At 34.6% G+C, this 12,688-nt stretch overlaps 1 protein-coding gene across 2 annotated transcripts in view; it reads right to left on the reverse strand.

Annotated features, from left to right (window-relative positions):
* Window positions 1–12,688, reverse strand: part of ALDH1A2 (aldehyde dehydrogenase 1 family member A2) — a gene marked incomplete at both ends in the record, with an annotated part of 91,578 nt that overhangs the window by 50,185 nt on the left and 28,705 nt on the right. For both annotated transcript variants that reach the window (XM_084240833.1, XM_084240832.1), the window contains 2 exons: window positions 1,015–1,155; window positions 1,321–1,425. In XM_084240833.1, coding sequence (XP_084096959.1) covers window positions 1,015–1,155; window positions 1,321–1,425 — 246 coding nt within the window. The remainder of the gene's footprint in view (window positions 1–1,014; window positions 1,156–1,320; window positions 1,426–12,688) is intronic.

Here is a 12,688-nt window from a genome sequence, read left to right on the forward strand (position 1 = left end):
CCTTTCTATAATATGCGTGAACACCTTACTGGAACAGTATTTCTTAGGCTACAGAGCAGAAAATGACAAATAAATAGAATGGATAGCTACAGTTCTAAATGATCTCCATAAAGGATTCATTTTTGTTTCTGAACTATGAATAGATCCTACTGGTGGGGGTGGTAGGAAGGAGGAACTTTGGTAGAAGTCACAGAGCAAGGGCACGGATGCTTTATTCTCCCGAAGCAAGGCCAGTAGTCACTTGTTTTCCTAAGTAGAGGGTAGGGTATAGGATTCATGGCTTGAATGCCCTGGCTGAACAAGGATGCCCTCCCTACACATTAACTGATCAAAAGTACATCAGTAGGCAGAGATTCCTGGTGTACAGCACAAACATTCTCAAATTGTTCATTTTCAAAAATAACTGGCTTTTATGTTAAAAACAGGAGCAACAACAAAACCACTAGGAGAGAATTTCCTTCTGTGAGCAAATAATTGTTTTAGGAAAAGAAAGTTCCTACTGTCTCTCTTTTCTATTGGTTCTAGATAGTGATAGAATTAAAAAATGAAGCAGAAAAATAAGGCAGATCTATGCTACGCACTCTGCATCTGAAGGATTCTCTTTAGTCAAGGGGTGTAAACTCTGGGCAGGTAAAAACTATTCCTGTCTGATAATCAGAATCACTTGGGATTGGTTTTCTGCAAGCAGCATAATAACTCTCCTGTGGTTTGACTGTTTTTTTGTTTTGTTTTGTTTCTTGAGGGTGAAGATGGAGGCTGTAAAGTAGAGCAGAAAGGTCCTTACCGGTCATAGGGACTTACGGTTTTGGTCTTCAAAATTCAGTAAGAAGAGATACTCAGCTCATCTTCTTTCCTATCTGAACCCCAAAGCCAAACATCTCTCCTTTCTCATTTGTAATATGCAATTATTCCCTGGTCTGCTGCATATCTCATTTTCAGAAAGATTGAGTGGTGTAAATTTCAGAGGAATGGTAAATTCAAAGTAAAAACATGACGTTTCCTTAGGCTACTTACTGCCAGAACTGTCCTGTCTCTCTCCACCAAGTCTGCAAGTTTATCCAACAGACGTCCTCTTTCTGAAGCATCTGTCCTTCTCCACACTGAACCAAGAGAGAAAGCCAGGCGGGCTGCCTGCACTGCTTTGTCTATATCTGCCTGTTAGAGAGGAAGAGGCACAAGTGAAGACATGGAACACTCTCAGTAAGGGAAGAATCACTTGTTTCCGTGAAAATCGTGGTGGTGTCTGGGGAGTGTAAGTTTGGTCTTTTGCTGTTTGACGGTAGTTATTTCATAGAGAGTCTTTTTCTAAAAAGGACATACCTTGTCTGCTTCTTGAACTTCACACACCTGTTCTCCTGTGGCCGGATTATAGACAGGGAACACTTTTCCACTCTCCGAGTTCTGCCACTCGTTGTTAATAAAAATCTAAGAGAGAAACAACAGAATGGGATTGGTGAGACAGGTAAGAGGAAGCCAGGTGAAGTGTGTGAAAGTATCATTGTATTAATACTTGTTTGATGTGTTTGCTGGTACATAATTAAAATATAGAATTGGAAGAGTTGTAAGAGGTCCTTAAACAGTATGCATTGCAGCTCCACCACTGATTCAGAAATTTCCTCTATAATATTTTTATATCGATGCCATCCAAGGTTTAAATATAATTCTTACTTTAGTGAGCCTGTCAACCAGTGAGAGTTAAAAAAGGGTGGAAGAACAGAGTGTCTCACATACTTACAAAGTACTGAGACGAAGAAAAGTATTTAGAGACAGTCCAAACTCTGGCCAATATATACAGAGGGCCAAATTGTGGATCAGCTGCTAAATCTGAAATCCTACTTTTTCTGTCAGAGGCATACATGACTTCACAAAGAAACTTGAGGAGTGCTAGAATAAGCTCCCACCAATTCATAGTCAGATGAACTAGTGAGTTAAACAACTAGTGAGTTAAACAAGCTATCATGTACATCCAAGTTAGTTTTCTTTCCCTTGGCTGGACAGACTACCTAGCTTAGTACAGGGAAAAGATCTAGAACTGTCAAATTGGTCTCTCTAGGGTTTAAGATCCTTGGTTTCCTTACCTAGGAAACAGTAAAATAAAGTATATTAAAGACTAATGGTTTAAGAAACTACTCAAGTCAATTTCTTAGGAGATTTATAAAAAGATGAATTAAAGGAGAAGGAGAAATACAGGCAAGGAAATGCTTAAATTTTTATTGATATTAAGAGAGAAATTCAAACTAATATTTTTGGACTATGACGGCTCAAAGAATAAATAATACACAAAGGTATTTAACTCTATAAAATTTATCGCATGGCAATGAAAACTTATGAGCCAAAAAGAAAGAAGAAAAAAATTAAGAGGTTAGTGTCACGAAGGACTCATTTCCAGAGTATTATCAGGTTGAAGGAAGAAGGGGTCTTGACAATATTCCTTTTCTTTTCATTATGAATTAAACTTAACTTTTATGATACCATCACAGTTCAAGTGTACTGTTTTTTTGTTGAGCAGTTCTATTTGTAAGGACTGACTTTCGTAACTTTAATTACTGCTTAGAGTTCTTCCAAAGATCAAAGGGGAAAAATACTTTTAATAGAAGAAAATGCTTTGTCTTCTATTATCATTTAGGTCTGCTGATAATTTTATAAGTCTAAGGTAAATTATAGGATCTTAGTTATCTTTTCCTATATCTTAAAACATTTTGCTATTTCATCATCTTAGGAATTATTTCATTATCCCTTGTAAATTATTTCCAACTGTGCTTTAAAAATTAAAATAATGGGGAGACAAAAAATTATAGAACTGCCTAGAAATTAATAAATACGTTACCACTATTTCATCATCCTTCAGTTTTCTTTTTGTTAACCAAGGTATTCCATCATTTTTCAAAAGGGTATATAAAAAGTTAAGTCTAGAAGCACCATCTCTGCCATATCCTTTTTACCTTTCATTGAATACTGTTAAGAATTCAGAATTCTTCATTTCCATCCATAATGGGAAAGAAAATTAACACAAAAAGGTATTTCACCTTTGTTAGATGAGTCAGAAGAAGAAGGCTCTAGAGAGTCTACTGATAAGGGTGAAATTGACTATAATAACAAAATCTTGTACCATTAGTCTTTAGGATATGTGAATTTTCTCAAACTCAACAAACAGCAAACAATATAATTTTTACAAAGATAAAAAAAGGAAATATGCTAGCCCTGTCAGTTATTCAGTGGGAAGGAATTCACTTAATATTTTATGAGAATAACACAGATCATGCCATTTTGCTTATGATATTTGCAGGTAAAAATTTACTGATAAGATTCATAAATGGACAACTGCTAATGGTAGCTGCATACACAAAGGTGCTGGATGGACAGATATTACAAAGAGATAAGGTTCACTGGACTGATCAATCTAATTTTCATTGCTACATTTCATTGCTACATTTTCATTGCTAAATATACATCAGTGCAGTTTACACTGAAACTAAAAATGAAAAGATTTTTGTAATTATAGAACAAATGATGGTCATTCTCTTCATTACAAAATTATAAGCCTTCAAACTCCTCAATAGTATTGCACTGTTATCATGCACATACAAGAGATAACGATTAGCTCTACCCTATTGGAGATGTGTTTAAAATCTGGACTCACTATTTCTGACATGAATATAGCCTATCTCATAGACGATGGCTGATGATCAGTTAGTTGAACCCATTTCAGGTACATAGACCTCTAAAACCATGAAAATATATAAGAAGACTTTGGTTTGCTATGTTTAAATTATTTTGCTGTTTCACTCTCTTTTTATTCCTGATTCTATAAGTTTATCATGCAACAACCTTAATTTAATACAGACAGTTCATCAGGTTCAGATAGTAAATGTGATGACTACTTTTCTTTATATACTAAAGGTTAAAATATTTGATATTTTTACTCTGTTTACTCTTGTAGATCTAGCCTTATAACATTTAAAATACATGTAATGACAATTTTGTTGGTACATAGGATAACAAATATCTCCACTATACTTGAAGGTTTTCAGCGTCTTATGGGCAATTTCAAGTTTTGAATGCTGACAAGAATGGTCTTCTCTGATCAGGGTTTCTTGGAAAAATAGTTTATTTCAGGACTGTGGCAAGGAAAGCATGGGATGACCCTGGAATACTGTGGTGCCATAAATCAAATATATGCTCAAAAACTGATGGGGACATAGCAAGACACAGATGCCAACACAAAGGGCTTCCCTATTGCCAATACTAGGATCTTTTAAACAACACAATAAATAATGATCATAACAGCTTATTACCATTAGAATGAAAAAGGCATCCAAGAGTCTTTAATGATACAAATTTTAAAATGGATACATAAATGAGGGATAAGGAGAACCTCTTCTTCACGTAATTCCAACTAACAGATGTGATGGAATGATGAGATTAGACAATCACCATTTGTCAAGCCCCACAGTAATAACTGCTTCGGGCAAAAATCATCAATGAGTGGTATAATTAGTGAGCAAAAGTGTAATGAAAAATGGATGTTTATGTAGTCTCAAAGTATCTCCCCTCAAGATACTTACTAATTACAAAAAGAAAAATAGTTACATTGGAAAAACTTGGCAGACAGCACCTTAATCAAGTGATCAAAGTTAACATCACCAGTAATAGGACAAATTGACATCATGTGCTCCTTACACGATGTGCAGAGAGGATCAGGCCTTCCCACATGATCACTTCTTTTTTTTTTTTAAACTTCTTTTTTTTAAGATTTTATTTATTTATACAAGAACTGGGGTACAGGTCAGAGGCGCAGGAGGGTAAGAGAATTCACCAGAGACAGAGTGGGGAACAGAACAGGCAAACTGACTGAAATACACTGCTGAGGGGAGCAGCGGGTGAGACAGGAGAGGTCTGCCGCGCCATGAGGGTTTCTCCCTGGCCGGCCGGGAATCGAACCCGCACTGCAGAGGCTGTGGAAAGCTTCACAGCGCAGCGCTCAACCTGCTGTGCCACCGGGAGCAGTGATCATTTCTATCTTACTCAAAGGCAAAATCTGAACTTAATCATGAGGAAATATCAGGCAAATCTAAATTAAAGCCCATCCTATAAAATAACTGTCCTATACCTACTAATTTTTTCAAGTGCCAAGGTCATAAAAATTACAAATTAAAAATCTGTTCTCAAACAAAGAAACACTAATGAGATATAAAAATAAATGTATAAATCAAGGTTTGGTTCAAAAAAATATATGTTATTGAAACTACTGGTGGAAATTTGAATAAGAACTTTTGATAATGTATTAATACTCGTTTCCTGACTTTTTTCTATTGATAATTACACTGAGGTTATAATTGTAAATATCTATATGGATGAAGGGTAAATAGAAATTCTTTGAACATTTTGCAAATCTGAAATTATTTCAAAATAAAAAATTAAAAGTTTAAAGATAAGTGCCACTCTCTGGTGCTTACCTTTCATAATGTAAATGCCAGAAATGAGTTTGTTAAATCAAAGAATGAGGATCCAACATCTTTTTTTTTTCCACAAAAGTTTATCCTTAAATGTGAGTTTGTGGAAAATAAAATAATTCAAGCTCTATCTTATATAATATGGGCCAATGCTGCTAAAATTATTCATTTAAAATTCAAAAATTATTTCAACTAAAATACTTAACATGTGTCTGAGATTCTAGAAAATTCTGCACTTCGTTTTGCTGTATTTGTGAATAAAAGGGAAGATGTGAACTTTTCTACCCTGGAGCTCCTTGACAGTGTAAGATATCTGAGCGTAATTAAATTACTGGACCATTGCTCAGTTTTTTCCTTTGTGAAATATACAAATAACAACATAACACTGTGTGATTCTGTGATGCTCTAATCATAAGCAAAAGAAATAGATGGTCCATAAAAGAAGGTCACGGTTTGCTTTAGCTTTCCAAGAGGATAGGATAGATTAACTCATAAACCTTTTCCATGATTGTGAAGAGCTGTCTGCTGACATTTTATGGGTTGTTGTTGGTATCAAAAAGACATAATGGATACGGCAGGCAGTTAATTAATGTTAATTGGAATGGGATGTCTGTTGGGAGAGAACATGAATCATTGTCTAACACCTTTCCTGATAAGATTAGATGCGCAAAACCTTCCAAAACAAAATAAAGTCTGAAACACACTGAAGAATGAAGAAAATATTAGGGCAGTAAAATTTCCTTTTGTTATAGTGTACTGAATATACACAAAAGAAAATAAGTAACATAAAATGTGAATTAGTATGCATTCTATTAGAGCGCATCATAAACACTATTCAAGCACTAGGAAGAATTATTATCACTGAAGCTGCTTGTCTGTTTTCTCCCTGATCCCATCATCCTGCCTGACCCACTTTGCCACTAAAGGTAACTATCATTGGAAGTTTGATTTAATTATTGTAAGACATTTTTCTTGCTTTAAAGAGCTAATTATTAGGTACAGGTTACTATGTGTATTTATTATATCAATCTTATGAAGTGCATTGTTCAGATCCTCTTGATCTTTATTAGCATTTTATCTACTTGTCCTGCCGACAACTGAGAAAGCTATATTGAAATATCCCATTTGATAGAGTTATTCATCTATTTTAGGTTATTTTATTATTATTTTATTAAGTTATGTTATTCGTGAATAAGTATGTTAACTATTAGATTCTCTTATGTTACTTAAAAAAAAAAACTGTCTTAAAGTTTTTTTTAGTAAATCTACCTAAGTTTTTCTTTAGTATTTTCCTGATATATATGTTCCCACACTTTTACTCTCAATTGTCTTTACTATTTTGATGTGTCTCCTTAACTGATGTATGGCTAGATTTTTATCTGATTTAATATGAAAATCTCTGTTTTAACTGGCAAAGTTAACATATCTATATTTATTGTGATTATATATTATATATTGTGATATTTGAATTTGACACTTTGGCCTTGTTTTATAACCTATTTACTCCTTTTTTCCCCCCTCTATTCTTTTAGCCAATTAATGTTATTGCTGTTTCAGTTTACTCCTTTCATTGGTTTAAAAGCTGTACATTATATTTCTAATTTTTCATTGGCTATCCAGGATATCTTATTCATATTTAACAACTTGTGATGTAAAGTTTACCAGTACCTTAACATTCCTCCCAAACAATTACAAGACTCTTAGAACATGAAATCTAATTCACTCTTCTCCAGGGATTTATTTGTCATAAAATTATTTAATTTAGAAAATACTTCTCATAGTTGTTAAGATTTAAATTTTTTTATCCTCATGATTCCTTAGAATTTCACTTAGTAAAGATTTATTCCAATAAACCTTCCTGTATATGTATGTATTAGTATAGCCTCATTTTCAAGATACCCCCAGAAAGCTAACAATTTCTGGTAGACAATTATTTTCTTACAATACTTTGATGATATTATTCCAATATTTTCTATCTTGTAATATTGTTTATAAGAAATCTGCCATAAATCTCTGATGATCACTTCTGTGTTGTTGATTGGCCTTTTCTCTCTGTTTTTCAGATCTCATTTTTGGTGATCTTACGTTTTCATCATAGTAAGTCTCAGTACCAATTTTGTTTTCATTTATCTTAATATTTAAGCATTGGGCTTACAATGTCTGTGAATTTTGGTCTCTTATAAGTTCTGGAATATTCTGAATCTTTAACATTTTTTTAAATATCATTCTATTTTTTCCTTCTTTCTGTGGAATATTCCAAGTGCTACATCTTTTTAGTCCATCCTCAGTGTTTGTATTCATTCATATTTTCCATCTCCTTTTTTTCTCTGTGCTGTAGTTAAGTAATTTCTTCAGATCTATTACCCTGTATTCTTTATCTGCGTCTAATATACAAATTTGGTGCTTATTTTTTATTTCTAACAGATCTGCTTTGTTCTTTTTATAATCTGCCTGGTCATTTTGCTTTCATTTTTAAAGCTAATTTAATTTTAGAATGATTTTAAATTTATAAAAATTTGAACAGAGAGTAAAACAAGTCCCATATATCCCTTATTTACCCCCTCTGTTTCTTCTATTTTTAATATCTGGCATTGGTGCAGTACATTTGTTAGCAGTGAGGGGCCAGTACTGATATTAACTAAAATCCATAATTTTCATCATAGTTTACATTAGGAATCACTCTTGTGATGCTTAATTCTATGGATTCTTTTTTAAGATTTATTTTTAACAAGAACCAGGGTACAGGCCAGATGTACGGGAGGGTGAGAGGACTCACTTACCAGAGATAGAGTAGGAAACAGAACAGGCAGACAGACCGAAATACACTGCTGAGGGGAGCAGCGGGAGAGACAGGAGAGGTCTGCCCCCCCATGTGGGTATCACAGCACTGTGCTCAACCGCCTGCGCCATCAGGGAGGCCCCCTAATTCTATGGATTTTTAAAAAATGCATGCTGCCATGTATCCACATTAGAGATAATACAGTTTACTGCACTAAATATTGTAGGCAGCTCCAATTCATCCCTCTGCCCTCCTTTAAGCTGATCTTTTTACTGATTACATAATATTTCCTTTTCCAGAGTGTCAATTTGTTGGAATAATGCAGTTGGTAACCTTTTCAGACTGGTTTCTTTCACTTAAAAATCTGCATTTAAGGCTCCTTTATGATTTTTTCATGGCTTCTGCTCATATTTCTTAATGCTGAAGAATACTCCATTTAATGGATGGGCCAGGTTTGTTTATCCATTCATCTTTTAGAGGGCATTTTGGTTTCTTCCAATTTTAGGGAATTGTGAATAAAGTTGCTCTTAATAGTTGTGTGCAAGGTTTTGTGTGATCATAAATTTTCAGTTTTCAATCACTAGGATAGTGATAGCTGGATCACAAACTAAGACAATTCCTTGTTTTATAGAAAACTGCAAAAGTGTCTTCCAAGGTGAGTGTACAATTTTGCATTTTCACCATCATGAATGAGCACTCCTGTTGCTTCACATCCCTGTCAGCATTTGGTATTGTCAGTTTTGGGGTTTAGCCATTCTAATAGCTATATAGGGGTATCTCATAATGTTTTAGTTTGAAATTCCCTAATGACATATTATGTTAAGAATTTCTTCATATACTTAACTGCTGTTGGTCTACCTTCTCTGGTGAGTATCTTAGATCTTTGGACTATTACTTGATTGAATTTTTGCTTTCCTTGCATTGAATTTTTATAATTCTTTCTATAAGTCCTTTTACCGATGTGTTTTGCAAATATATTCTCCTAATCTGTGGTTTGTATTTTTATCATCTTTATTTTACTATTTTATTTACTTATTTTTTCATTAACATAACAGTGTCTTTTGAAGATCAAGTTTTTCTTTTTAAGGAAGTCCAAAATATCAATTTTTCATTCATGATAATACCTCAGGTGTTGTACTAAAAAATTAATTTCCAGGGCCTCCCTGGTGGCACACAGGTTAAAGACACAGTGCTATCAAGCTATTGCCAGTCACTGAAACATGAATTCAATCCCCAGCCAGGGAGCTAACCTACATGGCACAGCAGACCTCTCCTGTCTCACCCACTGCTCCCCTCAGTAGTGTATTTCAGTACATCTGCCTGTTCTGCTCCTCGCTCTGAATCCTCTCACCCCCCACACCTCTGGCCTACATGCCAGTTCTTGTATGCATAAATAAATAAGTCAATTAAAAAATTAATTTTCTAACCCAAGGTTGCCTGTATTTCCTGCTATGTTATCTTCCAAAGGTTTAACAGTTTAGCATTTTAGCTTTAAGTCTATGATCCATAGGTATAAGGTTATCCATAGGTTAAAGGTATAAGGTCTGTATCTAGATTCATTTTTTTGCAAATGGATGACTAACTGTTCTAGCTCTAGTTATTTAAAATACTAACCTGTCTCTATTATTGCCTGTGCTCCTTTGTCAAGGATCAACTGGCTATATTTATGTGGGTTTATTTCTGAGCTTTCTATTCTAGTCCATTGAGACTATGGTCTATTCTTTTGCCAACAGCACACTAACTTGAGCACTACAACTTCACAGTAAGTCTTGAAGTTGGGTACTTTCTCACAACTTCAACAAAAGTCCCACAACTAAGTTTTTCAAAACTGTGTTGGCTCTTTTGGGTCTTTTGCCTTTCCATGTCAACTTTAGATTTAATTTGTTGATATTTACAGATTAATTTACCAGGATTTGGCCCAGATTGAAGTGACTCTATGATCAATTTGGAAAGAAACACCATCGTAACAATATTGAGTCTTCCATGTGGTTTATCTTATCCATTTATTTAGATATCCTTTTATTTATTTTACCAAAGTTTCAAAGTTTTCCTCATAAAGAGCTTGTACATATTTTGTTAGATTTATACTTAAATATTTCTCCTTTGTTGTAATAATATAAATGGTGTTGCTTTTATTTCAAATTTCAATTTTTCATTGCTGATATATAGGAAGTCAAATAACTCATATATTAATCCCATATCCTGCAATAATCACTTATTAGTTTCAGGAGGGGCCTTCTTTGTTGTTTTTCTAGGTTTGGGGATCAATTCTCAGGAATTCCCTACATAGACAACCATGTCATCTGTGAAAATAAAAGTTTTATTTCTTCTTTCTCAGTCTATATAATTTTCATTTCCTTTTCTTATCTTATTGTACTTTTAGTAAAGTTTTAGTAAAGGACTTTTAGTAAAGTTTGAATAGGGGTGACAAGAGGAAAACATCTTGTCCTGCTCCACTCACAGAGGGAAAGTATCTAGTTTCTCATCATTAAGTACAATGTTAGCTATAGGGTTTTTTTTTTTTTTTGGTTGTTGTTTTTTAAAGATTTATGTATTTATGCATACAAGAACTGGGGTGCAGGCCAGAGATGCTGGGGTGGGGGGGGTGAGAAGATTCATCAGGCAGACTGACCAAAATACACTGCTGAGGGGAGCAGGGGGCAACAGGAAAAGTCTGCTGCGCCATGTGGGTAGCTCCCTGGCCGGCTGGGGATTGAACTTGGGCTGCACAGGTTGCGGATAGCTTCACGGTGCTGTGCTTAACCTTTTGCGCCACCAGGGAGGCCCATTGTTTTATGTAAATATTCAACAAGTTCAGGAAGTTCCCCTCTATTCCTACTTTGCTGAGAGTTTTCAGCATAAAAGGACATTGGATTTTGTCAAATCCTATTTCTGTAAATATAGATTATTTTAAATAAATTTTCTTCATTAGCCTGTTATGTGACAGATTATAATAACTGATTTTTCAATGCTGAACTAATATCTTGTATACCTGGAATAAATCCTCCTTGGTTCTGGTGCAGAATACTTTCAATACATCATTGGATTTTATTTGCTAGTATTACCTAGGATTTTTGCATTTATGTTAATGATAGATAACTGGTTTGCAATTTTCCTTTCCTAAAATGTCTTCATTTGGTTTTGGTATTAAAGAAATGCTGCATCATAAAATGAATAGGAAGAGTTCCTCTGCTTCTATTTTCTAGAAGGATTGTAGAGAATGTTTAGTAGAAGTCATCACTAAAACCATCTGGACTTGATACTTTCCTTTTATGAAAGGTTATTAATTACTGATTCAATTTCTTAAATATTAGCTTATCTAGCCTTAGTCAATACAATTGTCCATACTCAACTTTCATCAACTATTCCTTCCCTTTGTGTCTTTTATGGTCAATCTCCTCATCGCTTGGGTTCCAACACATCTTTTCAAGTCAATCTCCATATGTAAACTAAATGACTGTTCTTGAATCCAAACATCTGGAAACAAGAAGAAGGTCATATAGTACAGCTTGTGGCCATTTAAGGATCAAATCCTGGGTCAGGTGTAGCTTTAAAAAGAACCGAGGAGGGGCAGACAAGAGTGAATATCTCAGGAATAGGTGCCAATTTGATAGGTGTTGGGATTTTTAGGTTTTATTTATGTCTTTGGTTTTAGCATCAAGGTAATGTTGGTCTCAAAGAATGATATGGGAAGTATTTTCTACCATTTCAATTTTCTGTAAAGTTTGTGTAGGGTGGCATTATTTTTTCCATAAATATCTGGTATAATTTAAAAGCATCTGGGCCTGGAGATAACTTGCAAGAAAGTCTTTTTCAGTGAAAATTTTAATTTTTTTAATAAACACAGGGATTTTTAAATTATCTATTTTTTTCTTGTATGAGTTTTGGCAGAACATGACCTTCAAGAAAGTCCTATCAGTTATCAAATTTGTCGGCACAGAATAAGTTATTCACAGTATTCATTATCCTTTAAAAAAAAAAGATTTATTTATTTATTTATTTATAAAAGAACCAGGGTACAGGCCAGATTCACAGGAGGGTGAGAGGATTCACAGAAACAGAGCGGGGAACAGAACAGGCAGACTGACAAAATATACTGCTGAGGGGAGCAGCAAGCGAGGCAGGAGAGGTCTGCTGTGCCATGTGGGATTCTCGCCCACCGGCTGGGATTGAACTGGCGCTGCAGAGGCTGTGGACAGCTTCACAGTGTGGCGCTCAACCGCCTGCGCCACCAGGGGAGGCCCTCATTATCCTTTTAATGTCCATATTAGTAACAGTAATAGCCCTTCTCTCCTTTCTAAATCAATAATTTGTGCCTTCTTTTTCTTTTGTTAACCAATTTATCTATCTTTTCAAAGAACCAACTTACAGCTTCATTGGTTTTCTCCATTGTTTTCCCATTGTTTATTTCATTGATTCCTGTTACAGTCTTTTTCTTCTTCTTGCTTTTGATTTA

This window comes from Talpa europaea (assembly GCF_964194135.1).
Source record: "Talpa europaea genome assembly, chromosome: 8".
Lineage (NCBI taxonomy): Eukaryota > Metazoa > Chordata > Mammalia > Eulipotyphla > Talpidae > Talpa > Talpa europaea.